At 36.5% G+C, this 19,899-nt stretch overlaps 1 protein-coding gene across 4 annotated transcripts in view; it reads right to left on the bottom strand.

Moving 5' to 3' along the window:
* Nucleotides 1-19,899, bottom strand: part of LOC119792390 (A-kinase anchor protein 2) — a 101,283-nt gene that overhangs the window by 24,037 nt on the left and 57,347 nt on the right. For all 4 annotated transcript variants that reach the window (XM_038299008.1, XM_038299009.1, XM_038299011.1 and 1 more), the window contains one exon: nucleotides 17,441-17,520. In XM_038299008.1, coding sequence (XP_038154936.1) covers nucleotides 17,441-17,520 — 80 coding nt within the window. The remainder of the gene's footprint in view (nucleotides 1-17,440; nucleotides 17,521-19,899) is intronic.

Below are 19,899 nucleotides of genomic sequence, written 5' to 3'. Positions count from 1 at the left end.
TTTATTGTTGGTTTATGCTTCTATTTGTACTGATTAGAGAATTTTTTTTGCAGCATTTCTATTTTGCCTTTGTTTTTTTGTGTTTGCACGTTTTGTTTGCATCACAAGTTTTTGCAGCTTGTCTCTTCGTTAACTGCGCATTTGCACCTCTCAGCAACCATACTATAGGTTAGGTCTTAGCGATGTGACCACAAATCAATATACCGGTAATGATAAAATGGGCAGTTTACCTTGATAATGATTAATGCACGATAAATGCTCCAGATCCTCTATCAGAAATAAAGGCATGTGCAGGAAATGCAACTGATCACATTACATATTACTTTCAATTAAATATTAAAGTCTTGTACTCATTCATGTTTAAACATTCAACAATGTTTCATTGAATAGAAGAAAAATGTTATCTCTCTAGCAAACATTTTTACGCATCTTTGCACACCTTTGAACTTAACAGCATGGTTGTTCTGTAGGTGATGGAGGCTGGATGTGTTACTTTGGGTAGTCCCGATAGTTTTCAGAAAAACTTTGCATGTCGTGTTCTTTTGCTCAACATCTATGGCGTAATTTTGGTGCCACAGAACTGAGCATGCAGTGTGAACATTGTGCATCGTTTAAACTCGCACAACCTCTCTCAAAACCGGTCTGCCACGCGCTCAACTCTCACAACCCGCTTCCCGGCTTCTTCTCTGCGTGCTCAGCTTCATCTCTGCTCTCGCTCAGCTACACAGGATAAACTGATATAATTTCGTTTACAGCTGCTTCTTCACCAGGGTCATCCGCCATTCTCTTTGTTTACACTTCTGAGTGGCTCGGACACCTGATTAGACACACGTTGCTGTGTCTTAAATGTAAAGGAAATAAAAGCAACCAGTACACACAGGAAAAAAGTGAAAAAAATATGTTTATTTCTTTTACCGACATGAGCAAATTGCCGCCGGTTATCGTAGTGAATGACAGTAACGGTAAAAATTACGTCTATCGGCCAGCCCTACTATAAAATAAATTGGCTTTTTGAGTTTTTAAAGAAGAATTATCTTTTCTCTAAAAAAAAATAAATGGAAGCTGCTCTCAGCTTAGAGAAGCTGCTTCTGAAAGCACCACAGAACCTCTTACACAATGTCTGTTGTGAATCGTCTGACGATATCAAAGTAGAGATGTTCATAATGTGTATAATGTGTAAAACGAAACCCAGACACAAGCAAAAGCACCTCACATAAATAGCCAGGCATGGAGCTGAAGAGGTGATAATTTAGGCCTTGTTTGCAGCCACAGGACCTCAGCACCTTGCTGCAGCTGAGTGACCTTCTAGTATTCATGAGTCAAATTCAGCTCATCTGTTTAAAAGCAAAAGCTTTACAGCTTTTAAACATTTAGGAAATGAAACAACTCTTTAAAATAAGAGAATGGATAATATTCAGTCATTAAAAAGTAGCTGCACAAGCAATCAAATAACAGGGAGTGGTTTGTTTCTTTCAGTTAGCATTCACTTTTATTATGTCTAAATAAGTTAATGCCAGTACCTGTAAAAGTATTTCCTTACATTTTACCATTACTGTAAAAGCAGTACCTTTACCCATGACATTAATATAAGCCGTAGTTTATGACTTTTAATATAAGTAATCCTGCAGCTGCTCTCAGCAGGTACCAAGCTTTCTCAGCTGAACTTTCTAGCAGCTGCTCCAGCAGTAAATTTCTGTCATTGAGATTATATTTGACCACATTAGTGAGGCCATACTAAGAACTTGAAACCTTGAAATACAGAATAATTGGCTAAGCACGCCTCCCTGACATTTTGGATTATTCAACAGTTCAGTTCTCCCCTGCAGTTCATCCAACAGCCCACAGACTGTATCATTTTGTTTTATTTCAGACTTTTACATCACAAACGCAGAAGAGAACACAAAGTATTGCAATGAACTTGTTCTCCTTCGTTTATTGATGAGCTACTTTAGATTCTTAGCCATAAAATGAATCTGAGGTAACAAAGCTGCTAAGGAAGTTCATTTTCTTTAAAATCAGATCAAATGAAAAACTGCTGAAAATAAAGCAAGCAGCAGTGAAAAATAGTTAATATGTGAGATCCATGTGGATAACAATGGACTTTATTTGGAAAGAGACCACAAAGAAAACCAATCAGATCTTCTCTCCGTATGAATTCAAATACTCTAGTGTATAGACCAGAGGTCACGGATTAGGTCGGAGAGGTCAGGATCCGGACCCACCTCCTGGGTAATCCAAACCCAACCTGAATAAAAACATTTATAAATTACTGCATCTTGTCCGACGACAGTGTCTAACTTCAGTTGTGCCGCTTCTGCTGTGAACATGTTAAAGCCCTCCGGATCGTCCAGGACCAGGCTGCACGTGATACATACCGGTATTAGCCAATGAGCTGTGTCCATCAGGGTTGCTGCTGCGAGCTACTTTTAGACACAGCAGGCAAACCTGTGGCAATCCGGGTGATGGGAAAGAAGACAATGAGAAAAAGAGAGCAGATAAAGTGTTGACTGCTGGAAGAAGCGTGGTGAACTAGAGAAAGAAAAGTGAAATGGCGTGCTCAAAGATGACCCTGCACATTGTGAGTATGTTTGGCTCAACCTGCTGCTCTGAAGCAGGATTCTCCACCATGAACATAATCAAAAAATGAAAATGGATCCAGGCTCAAAATGAGCACTTTGACAATCAGAACCAGGTTTAAAGCCTTGCAGGGCAGCCTAAAGCCCACTGCTTGCATTAAGCCAGAAAAAAGAAAGAAAAATAAAAAAAATGGTCAGTTCAGGTTGTATAAAATATCTGAATCAGGAAATTGTCTTTATAGCAAACTGAACGATTGTTGTTCTCTACTTAAAAAAAAAACTTTAGGTTTTAAAATGGATTTTTTTTTTTTTATTCAATGTATAACATGGATGCATAAAAACCTAATTTATTTCAGTGTTAAATTCTGTTTAAAGTAACTTTGTAGTATATAGTAATTATAATAAAAATGTCTCCGGACCGTTACTGGTTGATGATTTGCTTTATTAGGACCCCAAAGATTTTTAATTGGTTACCCCTGGTAAAGACCATAGAGTAAGGTTAAAAGTCAACAGACCTTTTTTAATTTTTTGGACGAAACATGTAAATATGCAAGCTTTCTTGTGGATTATAAGTAAAGTCAAGTTTAATTACTTCTGCCTCAGATCTAGGTCTACCTTAATTAGTTAATTTGGCTTTGTGCCAACACAGTAACAACAAGATAATGCAATATATATAAACTTGATTTTATTGCATGTATAGATATAAAAATAAGCCTTTAATTATCAGACAAATGTATTAAACAGCATAGATGTTACTGAATCTCTCTGAGCAAGGGGCTATTAAGACTGTCTTTTCCAAACCATGACAGAGAGTGTGTTACGTGTGTTGTAAGGACAGAGTGAATCTTCTCACTGTGATAGCTTATAGTATTAACAAGCTCTGCAGTGTGTTGGCCTAAGAAAAGCACCAGGCTCATCAGCAAACTATTTCTGAAAACTAGCTCATTAGCCTGAAGTATTTAAGGAAAGAAAAGCAGCTTCACTTGGACTAAAACAGCCTGCTATCCACAAGTCTGTGCTTGACTTTCACAGTATTGTCCAAAATATTCGAATAATATTACATACATACGTTATGTCAGACAAAAACAACAATTCAAAATGATTATTTTCTTAACATAATAGTCTGAAAGCAAATCTGCTATTATCTAGGTTTGGGATATTGAGTTCCAGAGCTATATTGGCAAAACAGGACACACACCAAAAAAAAAAAAAGTTTCAACTGTGGCACGTGTTGAGAAAAACCAAATTATTTGTTTTTATTTGTTAAAACTACTGCCCAGTATAAATGATACATAATAAACAGACAAACTCCTTGTCCTAAGAATGGCCATAAATTGTTATTAAATGGCCATTGGGCTTGCCATACAGCTGCCTCAAAGTGTTTATCATTAACAGCCATCGTTAGATTACAATTGTTTAGATAATAGCTTATTTCTCCTTTTTTGGAATGCAACATTATGTTTAAATTGAGAGTGGGTAGAATTTGTGAGTGATGTAATCTTCATCTTTACATGCACCCTAAAGATACATCTTCATCCAATGATGTCATTTTCACATGTCAAATGATTTTTTTTCATAGAAACAATATATATATATATATATATATATATATATATATATATATATATATATATATATATATATATATATATATATATATAATATATATAATATATATATATATATTGTTTCTATGAAAAAAAATCATATATCATTAAAAACATCATAAATCATATATATATATATATATATATATATGTATATATATATATATATATATATATGTATATATATATATATATATATATATATATATATATATATATATATATATATATATATATATATTTAAGTCATTCAACATCAAATTAGCATCTTTCTGTCCCACTGCAAATAAAATAATACCAAAGGCATATATTGCTAAATATCTAACATGAAATTGGTATCTAGAAAATGGTGCCGTGAAATGTCCTTCTGTTATTTAGGTCTTAAACTGAATTCTGATGAAAAGCCCTTTTCAGAATTAGATAAACTACTCTGCCTGAATTCCCAAAACAAAGATACAATTATTTTTATTGCATTTCAATATAGCTAAAAGAGGTGGAAGTGCAGTTTTTTCTCAAATACTGGATTGTTTCCTGAGCGGTAATCTTCCTATCTGTGTGTTTCAGTCTGCTTGTTATAAACAGAATGTTTGTGCTAGCAGGTATTTTGTGCTCTGCTTTGTGTTTAGTGAATGGTTTGTGCTGCATAGTGCAACAACAATAATCGGTGGATGTTGTGGACAATAGTGGGCAACTGAGGTTGTGTAACTGAAGCCATTATATGGCTGAGTCGTATTGTTGTGTTTCCTGAATCTTTCAAATTCTCTTCCTCTCCAGGACACAAATATAATCATGGTGGACGAAACACATTTCTAATCTGGGATGTGGCAAAATGATATTAGTTAGATTTCTGTAAAAAAAAAAAGTTCAAACTGGGATTCTGAATGCATGCCTGGGAGAAAATGATTTTGGATACAGAATGCAGCGTTAAATGATTCTCTCTGAATTAATAAGTTTTTGACTCCAATTACCAGAATGTCATAAGGAACTAAAAAGGCAATAAGCGAGCAAACCCAGAGTCGGTCCTTGAGGGCCGCTGTCCTGCAGTTTTTAAAGGTTTTTGTGCTTCAGCACAGCTGATTTTCATTGATAGCTGATTAACAGACTTTTGCTGAGCTGCAATTCATTGGAACCAGCTGTGCTAAAGCAGACAAACCTCTAAAACCTGAAGGACAGCTGACCCCGAGGACCGACTTTGGGCATGCCTGTACTTAAAGCCAATAGCCAATGATGAAAGTAGGGCTGAAACAATGAATTGGAATAATCAATTATTTACATAATTCAGTAATCAATTGTTAACTGGAATATAGAGACTCTAAAAACATGCCTTTAGCTGAAAGAGCGACGCACTCAAAACAGGAATTATACCAAAATTGTAAAACATATATAAATATTTTGATTCAAGGAGAAAAAAACATTTTTGTCCATCTATATGCTCTATCCTTAAGTCCTCAAATGATGCAGTTTTAGCTTCACTTAGTTTAAATTCTCTGTGGAATCTTTTTAAAATAACCTTTGATCATTTGATTATCAATCATTTAATCAGAAAAAAGAATATAGAGATTAATCAATTGTTCTTTTTCCGTGTAGATCAGGGGTCTGCAACCTACGGCTCCGGAGCCACATATGGCTCCTTGGACCCTCTCTAGCGGCTCTTAATAGTGGCTAAAATGTATATAAGGAGCTAAATAATTTACTATAATATATACCTGTATCAATAGCTTTAGCATTTTTTATAAGATGGAAAAGAATGAGATTAAAAGAACCAGAAACCTGTTTTAAGAGACATTTTTCTATTAATTAGCTTGAAAATTATAGGTTTTAACATTAAGAATATATGAATTGATTGTTTGAGATGGCAACAACTAATTTCCTATACAAGATTTTTAAAAATAATATGTATTTTGCGGCTCTAAACAACTTTTATTTGGTCGTACTCTGGGCAAAACGGCTCTTAGGATATGAAAGGTTGCAGACCCCTGGTGTAGATCATTAAAAGTGGTCCTCCTAATTGTCAATCATTCTAGTGATATTTTTACATAAGGCCGTCCTACGTGCTCGTCCCCATTTTCACTTACTGGTGGTGAGTCTGACATAGTGGAAAAATTGCAAATCTTCTGTTGGAAAGTGCAGTTGTATGAGCGATGCAAACAACAACCTTTAAACAGAGCATGCAGGATGAGAAATGGGCTCGTGCACGCTCTCGAATTAATAGGTGTTCCCTCTCAGGAGAGGGTACAGGGTTGTGCATGCACATGCTTTTTAAAAGTGGAGAGGGCGGGTCTTATCAAAAATTCGCGAAAATCCTCCACTATACCTTTAAGTAAACAGTTATTAGTTGTAGCCCTAGATCAAAGATCCCCCTCCCTTTAAAAGCTCCCACAATGTTAGGTGTTTTTTACTGGAATGAGAGGGATTTCAGAAGAATTGATATGTAAGTTATGAGAACATGGCCAGAATCACACACAGAATCTTCTGTGCTATGCTTTCATACTTAGTCGCCATTTATTCCCAGAGAGCTATTAGAAATAGTCCCAAAATGTTATTAACAGCCTAAAGACAAGTTAGGGAACATAATCTTTACTGTGCAGTCTGAGAGTTGCACAAAAGACATTCACATGATTTGCTTTTCATGACAAACATCCAAGATACATATTAGTTGCTCTTTTCACATTATCCACTCACTGTCAGCTGATGCATGGAACGGGAACAAAAGAATGACAGTTAATATACCATCTAGTTCAGTTCAAAAACACTTTCTTAACCCTAAGGGGAAAGTAAAGTCATATTTTTCCTCTGCCTGCCTTCCTTATCCATGTTTTGTCTGTGTGATGCCTGGTTCTTATTTCTACCTCGTCTGTTCTTCTGGCTCAGCGAACTCCAGCCACATCAAAAACTGTTATACAACCTGTGATTGTGTTTGTCTGTCGGAGATATGCTTTCTGGGAATAGGGAGAGGTCTGAGGGAAGAAGACATCAGTGATAACTTTATTGTTCCTGCCGGTGTTATCAGAAAATGCACAGTGCTAAAACGGGTGGGGGGAGGAAAAATCGCTTCCCTCTAACACACACAAAAAAAACTGGGTGATACACTAACAGACATTGACTCCCTCAGTGGAACATGGAGCATGCTGAAGGTCCCTCTGGACAAATTCTAGAGTCGACTGAGAAATGTTCTGTCACGGGACCAAGCAGAGGTATTGGCAAACACTCTGAATTGGCAGTTTGCCCTTTGGCTTCATTATTCCTAGAATCAGCTACTGACTTTGAATGATGACCACACAAAAAATAATGAGGTCAGACAAAGAGATGAGCTACATGAAGAAAGAACCAATACAAAATCAATCAAACACCAAAGCAACGATCATAAGCGACAAAATGTCACTGTAATGGATTAAGTTGAATTGAATCAGCATTGCCTTCAAAATGACATATTTCCCCTGAACTCTTCTTGATTTTCTTACATTAACCACAAATTTTTTAAGGATTTTACATGCAAACCAAACAGCAAACAAAGAAATCACATATGGTTCTTCAAATCTTCCCCATTCCAAATCCAAACAACATAATTTATTTGTTATTCGGTTCCTTGAATCTGATCATCCAAAATAAATTTTCGCCCTGAGAGGAAGGATGGCGATGAAGGTCAGAGTATATGGGAAGATGGTCGATGCTGAATACAGAGATTTCCCAAAAGAAAACTTGCTGTAGAGTGCAACAGACTCCATCCTCGGGGACGGACACTAACCCTAACTTCCAGCGGGACAATAACTAAACATTTACCCACAGCCGTCACAGAATGGTTTAGATCAATCCATATTCGAATATAGAAATGGCCCAGTATGAGTTCACCACTAAAGACCTGGAAGTACCACAGGTCTCTAGACATGGGAAACCTTTAAATTAAACTTTAATCCCAACTAACTACTGCTCTGGGTTTTTGGTTCTGTTCAAGTTTTCACTTTGGGTTTCCAGTTAGGCTTTGATTGATGTTATTCTGTGCTTGCTTGGTTATATAACTTGAATTACTTCTTACTTTAACTGTTCCTTTTTGATGGTTTTTCAGTTATATCCTATTCAGCATTATAAGTCTTTGCTCTAGTTTTATTTTGCTATTCGTTGTTTATGGCTATTTTTAGGATATGTTTCCCATGATATCATAGTTATTGTTCCTCTATGGTCATTCTGCATTTTCTATTCATCAGTTTAATTCCCCTATACCTTCATTTAAATTATTTCCTAGTTATATTTAAGCCCAGTTGTTTCTTTGATGACTCTCTGTATGCGCATAGTGCCTCTACCCTATCTCCTAAGCACCTTCTAGCTACTTCTTTCCACAACTGCTCCCAATTAGTCGATTACTCCATTCATTGTTCTGTTTGGCACATATATATTCCTCCTCTGCAGTTACTCATTGCTGGATTCTCTTCATTCCCACCTTAAGTTTTGTGTTAAACTCTGTTCTGGTTCTTGTGATCCCTGTATTTTAAATTCTGAATTTATGCTTCTGGTGCCAACACTGTCATCGTTAAATCTGCAAGAAACCATCTCTGTCTCAGTCTCTGCGTTTGGATTCTCTACAAACCTCCACTCACCTTACATTTGGTGAAACATCAGCAGAAACTGGGGTTCTTATACCAACAGTTAAAACAAAAAAAAAATCCAATCATTGTCATGTGACCAAATCTGAAAAGGTTCAGTAGGGAGAATGTTTTTGCAATATACTATTTCTAGAGCTCTGTATTGTCGCCACCCCCTGCTTATGTTAACCAGGTGGTCATGTTTGCAGGGTTTTGCAATGTAAGCTGCATCATAAAAACTAGCTGAAGCTGTAAAATACAGGAAAGCCCTGTGGACTGTGAAAATATTTAGGAAGACAAGCCTCTGAAATATCCATCATCCCTTTGTCAATAAAGAGGTCTGCTGGTAAGAAGTCATTAACTCCATTAAGTCCACCGTAAAATCAATCAGTCAAGTAAAACTAATCAGCAAGACTAAAGGCAATGAGACAGCAAGGTCAAACTATTCAAGCTTTAAGATGAAACAGTAAAACTGTTTGTTCTTATTTAAAACAGACAATGGTCGGTTTTAATGGAGAGACGTTATGAATGCATACTTAAAATAATCTCTTAACCATCCATCATCAATTCTCTATGACTCAGTGAAGGAATAAAGAGCAATAAAACCGAATATAAAAAAGTTCACCATGAAAATATGAAGAAAATCAGCTGCAACAATCAAAGTCAGACTTTCTTTTAGAAAACTAGCGATAGATTTCCCTGATTGCATCCTTTTCAACACAAAACAGACACAAAATTGGCAACTTCTGTGTGTGCGTTCAGTGCCAGCTTTTTGATACTAGAAATACGGCTCTCCACTCAGAGTGGTATCTTAATGGGAAGACAAGTAAGTCGAGGAAAAATAATAGTTTTAAAGCAAAACTCATAAGCACCAAGACAGTATGAGGTTGTTGCAGTTTAACCATTAGAAAATTAAAATAGAAATACAAAATCAGCACAAAGACAAAAAAAAAATCATAATGTAAAATATTCCCTCTTAACAGCTTGCCAAGAACTTACCGGCTTGGAAACAATTTTTAACTTAAACTACCTTCTACGCTAATAAAAAGATAACCAGAACAATTTGGGGTGTCACTCACAACATTACACTTGCCCTACCAACCAGGCTTGTTTGTTTATATATTTTAAATGCTTTAATACACTACTAACAGAGATACAAGCAGTGACATGGTTAGAATTAGGGGTGTTTTAAAAAACAACGATTTGACGATATATATCGAACTTTCAGTACCATCCATCCATTTTCCATCACCCTTATCCCTGCTTGGATCGCGAGGGGTGCTGGTGCCTATCTCCAGGTGTTATTAGACAAGAGGCAGGGTACACTCTGGACAGGTTGGAAGTCTATCGCAGGGTAAGTTCCTAATATCGATTTTAAAAAATGTAATTTTTAATCTAAAACAGTGAGGGGGAATGGGCTACCTCTGCACCGCGACTCTGGTAAATGGCACCCTAGAGCCCCTTTGCTGTGCGCCGCAGCACCATTTCTGTAGTTCAGGCAGTCACAGTAGAAGGCATGGACCGAGTCAAACCCCAAATAACATTGATTCTGATGAATGTATGCAACACTTGCTTTTTTATTTTTAGATTTAATTTTGATAGCTGGGTAAAATATCACAATATATAGAGATATTGCAATATCCTGATAATATTGTATTGTGACCCAAGTATCGTGACACGCATCGTATCGCAACACACCTGCCAATACTCGCTATTAGTCAGAAGCACAATGGCAACAACTAACAGTCAACACATAGGAAGTCATATGTCAGGTTTTTTTTTCTTTCCATCACCCGAAATCCTGAGAACAACTGCCTGTTCAATACCTGTTGGCACTAACTTCTTTAAATCCTGAAGAATAAAACATGTGGAGCTCACTTGTTTACCTGGTGAGCAATCAGAATGCACCATGACTGAACGGAGCTCATTAACGTGAACCCAACCACAGCTGGATGAGGCTACGTTGACACCGCAGCCTGAAGTGCCCAAATCCGATTTTTTTTGGCCCACTTGCGACATAAATCTGATCTTTTCATAACAGTCTGAACAACACAAATCAGATTTTCTCCAATGCGAAACAGTCCGCCTGGCTATGTGATCCTGAATCCGATACGTGTCTGAACGGCCAGGTCGCATTCATCCGACCTGAAAGTCATTGATACCCCACAGTGGTTCAGCTACGCAGTGGCAAGAAAAAACAACAGCAATGGTTGACGATAATTCGGAGAGTAGTATTTATGTTTAACCATCTTGGAAAGATTGTGTTTTTAAGATTGGGAAAGATCGCTATATGTTCTCCAGCACTACCATCTATGTTTACCTCCGAGATCGCACTTGCTTTTGATGTCATTGCGTCCTCTACTGCCTATGCGGGACACTTAGGTTGTATGACGGCAATTCACACTGGAGATAACATACAAGTCCCATATATTTGGAAAAAATCGAAAAAACGTAAACGTAGCCTGAGTCAGTGCTAGCTAGCATTGCTGTGAGCGTCATATAAGCAACGGATCTAAAAATTAACCTAGTGTATTTAACCCAAACTGGTTAATGACCATGCCCATGTTTTGTAATATATGAAAAAAAAAATACTACATGCTTGAATTTAATCTTGGCTTAAAAGTAAAACGTTTCTTTTAAATCCAATAGATAATCTTTTTTTTAAAGTTGTAGTTTTTTTTTTCTCTCTTGGCAGGTTTAGAGCATCCAATGCAAGAAAATAAAAATGCTTCCGACCTTTTAAAAATGAGAGTGATTTTGTGAACCCATTAGACGAGCTGCTGGTTTGCACATTTTCTAGCGGGCTCCTTTGATGGTGGAGTATTTGGTTTTATTATCTATTTGTATTTTGTTTGAAACAGCGGGTCACACTTATGTGACCATTCAGATATGTTTCAGTTGCATTACTGAAAAAACTAGGTCTAGAGACCTGGACTAATGTAAAAATATAATTGAATTCATGTTAAAAAAAATTTACAAGCTGCACCCTTTTCTCAAGCATGTTCAAAAGAGACCTAACTGCTGTTCAAAAGAGACCTATAATGTCAGAGAATAAAAACAACAAGTTTGAGTCAGGTTTAAACTGATGCAATTTGGTCTGTGTTCTACTCACCCAATTTATATGATCAAAAACTAGAGGTTGTTGGCTTTTAAATAATGTATACCACATGTAATTTGGGCTTACAGTTCCAAAATTATTTGGTTTTCCATTTGGTATGCAAAATAGGTGAGAATTTCCCAAAATGAGGTGGATATTAAGAGGTTAAAAATGCTGATCCCATCTTTCCATCATGCCAGTCAGTCTGTGGGGGATGAAAAGCAGGTTAAGGTCATTCCAATATGTAGGTTAAAGTGATGCAGAGGAGGAGGAGGTGGAGGAGGACAGGGTGACTGCTGCAGCAAACAGTCTGGTCCACTGACCTCCTTTGGTCGTCTCTGTTTCTGCAGTATCCTGTGTCCTCCACACTTTAAATCTAATCAAACTGATTGTTTCTGTTACCCTCCCAACAAACACACACACAGTGAATGACCCCCAGCTGTCACACGCCGACCTTTCACTAAAGCTAATCTTACACTTTCACTGCTTAGAAATGTCTGAAGCGTTTTCAAAGCTACTTTCAAGTCATTTTATTTTCATATTCTTTACCTGAATGAGGGCTGGTGAATCAGCGCTGGATTTCCTCGTCCCCTGCAGTCGATTAATTAATGGATAATAACTGGGATTAGTTTTTCCTCCTTTCTTTTTTATCAAAATGAAAACTGCAAACGTTGAAAGGGTCGGTTTGTAAAGCAGCAGTTTCTTTTTGTCTTCAAAGCCCTGGTCTCTGCAGCAGAGGAAGATTTTAGACGCAGCGGAGAGGCTCCTCACGCGCTGACTGACCGGGATGGCATTGAGCTCCCGCTTTTCCACCTTCTCCTTCTTGTCCTCCTCTTTTTCTTTTTCTACAAGGCACGCGCGATGAATAATGAAAGGCTCGTGAGGTCCCAGGCGTGTTTTCAGTCCCGTTTTTTTTTTTTTTTCTTTCCAGCGCGCGAGCTGAACACAATGAGGCAGACCCGCGTGGATCAGGTTACCGCCGTCCTTCCTTTCATTCATTCATTCATTTATTCAGCCGCCAAACAACCTGACTGCAGCCCAACCATCCTCCCCCCTGTCCTTCCCCACTTCTCCTCCCCCATCCTCTCCTCTCCTGGCAAATGCGCTTAGGTAGCTTTTTCCTAGAACCAAATTAAACAAAATCATCCTGTAAGTAGTTATAGGTGCTCTCTTATGGAAGAGGAATAAGGATACTGAAATAATTAAAAAAAGTTGACTATTTCAGTTTAATATGGGAAAAAAACTCAGAATTCTGACTTTAATCTCAAAATTCTGACTTTTTTGCTCAGAATTCTGACTTTAATCTCAGAATTCAGATGTTTTTTTCTCAAAATTCTGACTTTTTCTCAGAATTCTGATTTTAATCTAAGACTTCTGACTTTATTCTCAGAATTCTGACTTTTTTTCTCAAAATTCTGACTTTAATCTCAGAATTCTGACTTTTTTGCTCAGAATTCTGACTTTAATCTCAGAATTCTGACTTTATTCTCAGAATTCTGACTTTTTTTCTCAAAATTCTGATTTTTTCTCAGAATTCTGATTTTAATCTAAGACTTCTGACTTTATTCTCAGAATTCTGACTTTTTTCTCAGAATTCTGACTTTAATCTCAGAATTCTGACTTTTTTGCTCAGAATTCTGACTTTAATCTCAGAATTCTGACTTTATTCTCAGAATTCTGACTTTTTTTCTCAAAATTCTGACTTTAATCTCAGAATTCTGTCTTTTTTCTCGGAATTCTGACTTTAATCTCAGAATTCTGACTAGTTTAAATCTAAAGTGAGAATTCTGAGTTTAAATTCAAAATTCTGAGATCAAAGTCAGAATTTTGATTTTTTTCTCATACTATACTGAAATAAAATGTAAAAATCTCTTTTTATTTTCAGTGGCCCTAATCCTCTTCCGTACTCTCAAGTAGACCTTCCTAATCAACTGTTTTTTTCCCACTTCACCTTCTCAAGTTTTCCTTAAAAAAGGTCAACCTTTCCAATTTTTGCTCTTATGCATTTGTTTTTTTTTTTACTTCACAATAAAAAGTAGTGAATAGGCTACTGCCAGCGGAAATTAAACATGGTTTCCACATTTTACCAATAAAACTGTGAATTGTGACTGAAATGTCTTCTCCTGTCCACCACATCAAGAGTAAAATGTTGGCCCATACTTCTATGAATATCAGCTATTCTAATATTGAATGAAGTTCTTAGTTTATGCATTTGTTCTGAATGATTGCAGAGAAGCTGGAAACACTATTTTTCACATAATAGTAGTATTTATTAATGGGATTTAGGTCTGGGCTTCGAAAGGGACATTTTAATACATGAGACTGAGATTTAACAGTGCTTTGGAGTGTTTTTTACCACGCCAGAGTCTGGTTGGAGGAGATTATGTGAACACAAACCCATACCAGCACCCTGATATGGATTACCATAATGTGGAGAGCAGGGGCAGTTCTGAATGAAATATACCAAGGTATTGTTTTAAGGTTGCAGACTCCCTAATGTTGCTGATAAAAACCATGATCCTATCTAAATAGAGCTGAAAGCTGATGGTAGACTACATTCAAATTAACTGTTAAACTGAATTTTAAAGGGAAAATATTAAATTGGTCCAAGGGACAAATCAAGGGACCAATCAGTTTCTTTTCAATAAAACTGAGCGAAAAAAGTTAATAAAAAAAAAAAAAGTGTATTTGTCCTTAATTTGAGCTGATAAATAGTTTAAAATCTAGCAAAGGTATGAATATTTTTGGCCTTATGATAAGATAGTTGGAAATTATGCTCTTGAAACTATATAACGGAGTTCTTGTTTCTTATTTTGATCATAAATAATCTTATTTTATTAGAAATGTACCTTACTTACCTGCTCAAATGAAGGGAATACACACCAAGTCTGCAGAACAATGTACTTAGATTAAATTTTTTGCCATTTATGTTTTCAGTACAGGGGCCATAACAGGGGCCAGGACCAAATATTTAAGAATACTGGTGCGTCCTGGCTCCTGTTTAGAACTGCCCATGCTGGAAAGGTTCAGTTTACCCAATCCTTCAAGTGGTTTGCTTACAGTGTGAACATCTGCCAGGTCCTAGAGTACCAAAGCAGGAAGGGAGGATGTGATGTTAGAGCTGCATATTTGAGAAGAAAAGATAAGAAATAAATAATTAAATTGTTTCAAAATGTGGAACTACGTGGAGTAGTGAAGAAGTGCGGTATCAGAAACCCTATGAGACCGTCTTTCTGTTTTATTTTTTTCTTCCTGATCAGCTCAATATAACGGATCCCTGATATAATCAGCTGCAAATGCATGACGTATACCCAGTCTAAAAACGTCTGTGAGACATTCTAAACATTCTATATAAGAGTTGACTTTCTCTTACTTTATATGTTCCCTCAACACTCCAGCAGGGTGAAAACGACCTAATTAGTCCCGTTGCAGCTCAGGACCCACTTTTATGGAGCTGGTGAAGGAAAGCATCCTCTCAGCAAGATTTTTTCCACAACCATGTTTTAAAGAGGGTATGTTATGTTGATAGGGACAATATTTCTTTTCCAAATTCAGAAGGACAGGGCTGCTCAGTGGCACAGTGGATAGCACTTCTGCCTTGCAGCAAGAAGGTTCTGGGTTTGATTCTGGGCCCTTTCCTGCATGGAGTTTGCATGTTCTCCCTGAGCATGCATGGGTTCTCTCTGGGTACTCCAGCTTCCTGCCACAGTCCAAAAACATGACTGTTAGGATGATTGGCTTCTCTAAATTCTCATTAAGTGTGAGTGTGTGTGAATGGCTGTTTTTCCTGTTTGTCTCTGTGTTGCCCTGTGATAGACTGGCGACCTGGTCCAGGGTGTACCTCGATTCTTGCCCATAGACACCTGGAGATAGGCACCAGCATCCCTCACGACCCCGCTTGGGATAAGCGTGAGGGGGAAAAAAATGAATAATTCAGAAGGTTATCTATTTGCAAACCAGAAAGTACCATCTTAGTCACATCTGAACAGAGCCCCTTTATTCCCCTTTTTTGAAGTGCCCCCTCCATGGTACATGTAAAACTAAAGTAGTTTGGTAAAACTAAAAGTAAAACTAAAGTAGTTTTTTAAGAAGGGATTTAAAAAGGACTGATTTTTATGTTCTGGGGAGCGATACAGTCTGCAGGCTGGCTTGTTTTGCTGCTCGTCTATTATACTGCAAAGCAAAGCTGCAGTTGTATGTGCATTGCTCTCCATTATGTTTCTAAAACAATGCAGAGCTTTATTTGATAAAATATGCTCTTTGACTTGTTGCATTTGTTGTTCTTATATCCCCAGCTTAACTATAATTGGAGCATCTATGTAACAAGATGCAAAAGCCTGTTTCTCAAAGATAAATGACCACATTTAATCTATTTCCTAATTTTGTATATGCCTCTATGTTTAATGTACAGAGGTAAGCACATTTTGTTCACTCTGCCTGTTTTTCAGTGTAGTCCTGTTTCTCTGACTGTGACTGGCTGGATGTGCTCTCTCCGTCCTCTTACGTTGAGGCTGGCTCGGAGCTTGTCTGCCTGGCTGTGTGTTTCCTGGAAGGGGCCTCCTGTGAAGCTGGTTGACCGTTGCCTTTTGTATTTCTGCTTCTTTTTCTATATCTGCTTCTGTCTCCTTGAACACCAGTCGGCCTAGTCAGATGGCCGCTCACAACAAACCTGGTTCTGCTGGAGGTTTCTTCCTGTAAAAAGGGAGTTTTCCTCTCCACTGTCGCTACAAGCATATTTGGAGTGAGGGATTGCCATCGAGTCAATGACTCGATGCAATCAACTGGTTTTCCTTAAATAGAAAACTTTAAATCAATTTGACTCTATGACAGTGGTCTCCAACCCTGGTCCTCAAGATCTACTGTCCTACAGATTTTAGATGCATCCCTGCTTCAACACAGCTGAATTAAATGAATGGCTTGAAAAGGTAATCAATCATTTGATTCAGCTGTGTTGAAGCAGGGATGCATCTAAAATCTGTAGGACAGTAGATCTTGAGGACCAGGGTTGGAGACCACTGCTCTATGATCTGGTTGAATTGTCTCTGTAAAGTCCCTTAAATGGAAGTGTTGTGAATCAGCGCTACATAAATAAACAGAATTTAATTGAATTGTTCTGTTTATGCTCCCATAACTAAAGTATGTGTAGCTTACATCATGTGGGTTTAAGCTGTTTTTCCAACAAAGTCAACATAAACGAAGCACACAGAGTTCATTCATCCATAACATGCAATCTTTGTTACACACCGAAATGTGATAATGTAAAAAGAGATATTTTCCTGTTAGGGGTCTGGGTGTTCTCAGCTCAGTCAACCCTCAACAGGAGAAGCAGAAAACTCATCGTGTCACACGTTTTCCTAACTGAACAGCACCCAGAGTCACGTCATTTTCACAGCACTATGGTAGTCAAGTCTTTTACGTCTTTGCTAAAGTCTTATGGGGTAAGGAAAAAATACAAATTTTTGTCCTTTCATTTTGCATGAAATCAGATTCTCTTTAACAAAATTTATAAGCATGTCATATATTTAAAGTGTCAGTTTAACAATAAAAATGTTGAATGTGAATTAATGAACATGCATTACTCACCATGGCAGCTTGATGGTCTATCCTTGGAAATGGGCCTTCAAAGCCATTTGCTCTCATAATGGTAACCTCTTTGTTGAAGCCTGCGATCACAGTGAAACTTATTGTTAGCCTTTTGATTTCCCAGTTTAAAACCTACTGGCAAGTTTCCAGAATCATAGTGTTTCACTGTGTTGTAAACAGTAAACACAAATTTCTTTTGAACACAGAAAAAAATATATGTTTTTAGCCCTATTTGTATCAGATTTTTTAATATATTACCTTGAAGCGGCATTTCTACTACTTGACCTTTCCATATTTTGTCACATTACAACCACATAAATAGACAGACCAATAGATTAAGAGAAAGTTGAGTATAACTGTGTAAGAGAAGGAAAATATTGCATGCTTTTTTAGATTAAAAAAATGTTTTTTTTTTAATCAAACATTTTTGAAAACTCTTCAAAATTTTTTAAAATGTGAAAAATTTAATTTTATTCCACACCTTTTACTATGCTGATCTGGAATAAAATAAAGTGCAAGTTATTTTTAGAATTAACTGATTTAGAGAATATCTATGGTTGAATTAATCCCAGCATAAAACATTAAAAACAGCTTTGGAGATAAGCTCAATCTACATAACACCTGAACACACCATTCCCAAACTACGCACATGATGGCAGCAGCTAAATAATGTACGGATGATAAATGTCTGCAGGACAGCGAAGGGGAATAAATGTAGGGGCTAATAATCAATACAAAGCATGTATAATTACTTGTAATTCACAACTATGCGCTATTTTGTGCTGGTCTTTCACATATAATTAAGAAAAGATAAAAAAAGTCTGTGGTCGTAAAATCCTGTGGATTGATACTTTTTCAAAGGACTGTATCCAAAATAAACAGGTGCTAAGAAAAAAAAAAGTCATCAAGAAAAAAAGTCAAAATGAAACTTTTTTCGGTAAATTATAAAGGTTTCTTTAATAATCACATTATTAAAGAAACCTTTATAATTTACCAAAAAGTTTCCTTTTGAAGGTTTAGGTGTCCTAATGGACTTAAGGTGCCCATTAAATATGTACCCACCTCAGTTCTATTCTGTATTAATGCAATTTAAAAAAAAAATGTGTACGGTATCTATTTGTTCTTTAACTCAACCAGAATATATATATATATATATATATATATATATATATATATATATATATATATATATATATATAAGGCCTTCAGATGCTAACAGTCACAGCACTGTTAATGTAATAATTTATAAAGTGTGCTACAAACTCTGCCCTGCCAGTGTTGGTGACACAGGGTTTGATTATATGTCCAACTCACGGATATTTGGGGTAAAAAATTTGTGTCACACAGAGATGTCTCTATTCAAAATAGAAAAGATAGGACAATATACATACATATAAGGTAAATGTGTTTGTTGATTATCCTCACTCCATAGCTGGTAAATGTGTGGCATCTATGTGTTTCTGTAAAGTTTCTATATTACGTTTGTTTATAGATGCATAAAATAAGAAGTTTTTACTGTACTTTTATAGCTTTACATACCAATGAATAGAGAATTATGGCCATCCGTTGATCCCTTATTTAATCTGAGGTAAGTATTAACCTTTGGATGATATCAGTACCATATTTTTAATATTTTCCCAATTTTAACAAATGTTCTGTCTGTTTACTTGCTGCATATTGGTTTATATAGCGTTTCTTTTTAAATTAAAGTCTAAATAAAGTAGTTATTGAACTTCAGTATGGAAAAATAACACAAATGAGTTAAAAGAATAGAAAAGAAACTTAAAGTCTGATTCAAATCTGCAACGGCCCACTTGGAGTTTTCCACTATCAGATGGGAGAACCATTAAACTTTTTATCCAAAATGAAGAAAGATGTTTGGAGGTAGAGGAAGTGTGGCTTTAAAGTTCATTTTCTGACCTGTAAAGCATGGTGGTTGCAGCATCATGCTCTGGGGCAGATTCACTGCCATTGGTACTACTGATTTATTGCAAAAAGTAAGTGGAATAAGGTAGGAAGGGGTACACCTTCAAATTCTTCTATTTTGCCCTCAAACCAACAGTTAGATGGTTGAAATTTGGCTGCAAGTGCTCTAGGAGGAAAAATCTCCCACAACACAGATCAAAAGATGGGCCATGCTATAAGCCTGATCCATTTTAAAAAATAGTACATTTAGTCAATTCTTATAATAAATCATGATCAACATCCAGCCGGATTCTTAGCTATGAAACATTTATGGTAAAAGTCTAACCAAACATAAATGGTGGAGAATCTTGGCTTCTCTGTATAATTTCAATAGATGCTAAAGATGGTCATATAAATTAAATTTTTTTAACTGTACTTTTATAGCTTTACATACCAATGAATAGAGAATTATGGCCATCCGTTGATCCCTTATTTAATCTGAGGTAAGTATTAACCTTTGGATGATATCAGTACCATATTTTTAATATTTTCCC

Source organism: Cyprinodon tularosa, unplaced genomic scaffold (genome assembly GCF_016077235.1).
Source record: "Cyprinodon tularosa strain WSP-4 unplaced genomic scaffold, ASM1607723v1 ctg418, whole genome shotgun sequence".
In the NCBI taxonomy this organism is placed as follows: Eukaryota; Metazoa; Chordata; class Actinopteri; order Cyprinodontiformes; family Cyprinodontidae; genus Cyprinodon; species Cyprinodon tularosa.
Note: the sequence above shows the minus strand (reverse complement) of the source record. Positions and strands in the feature narration are given on the sequence as shown.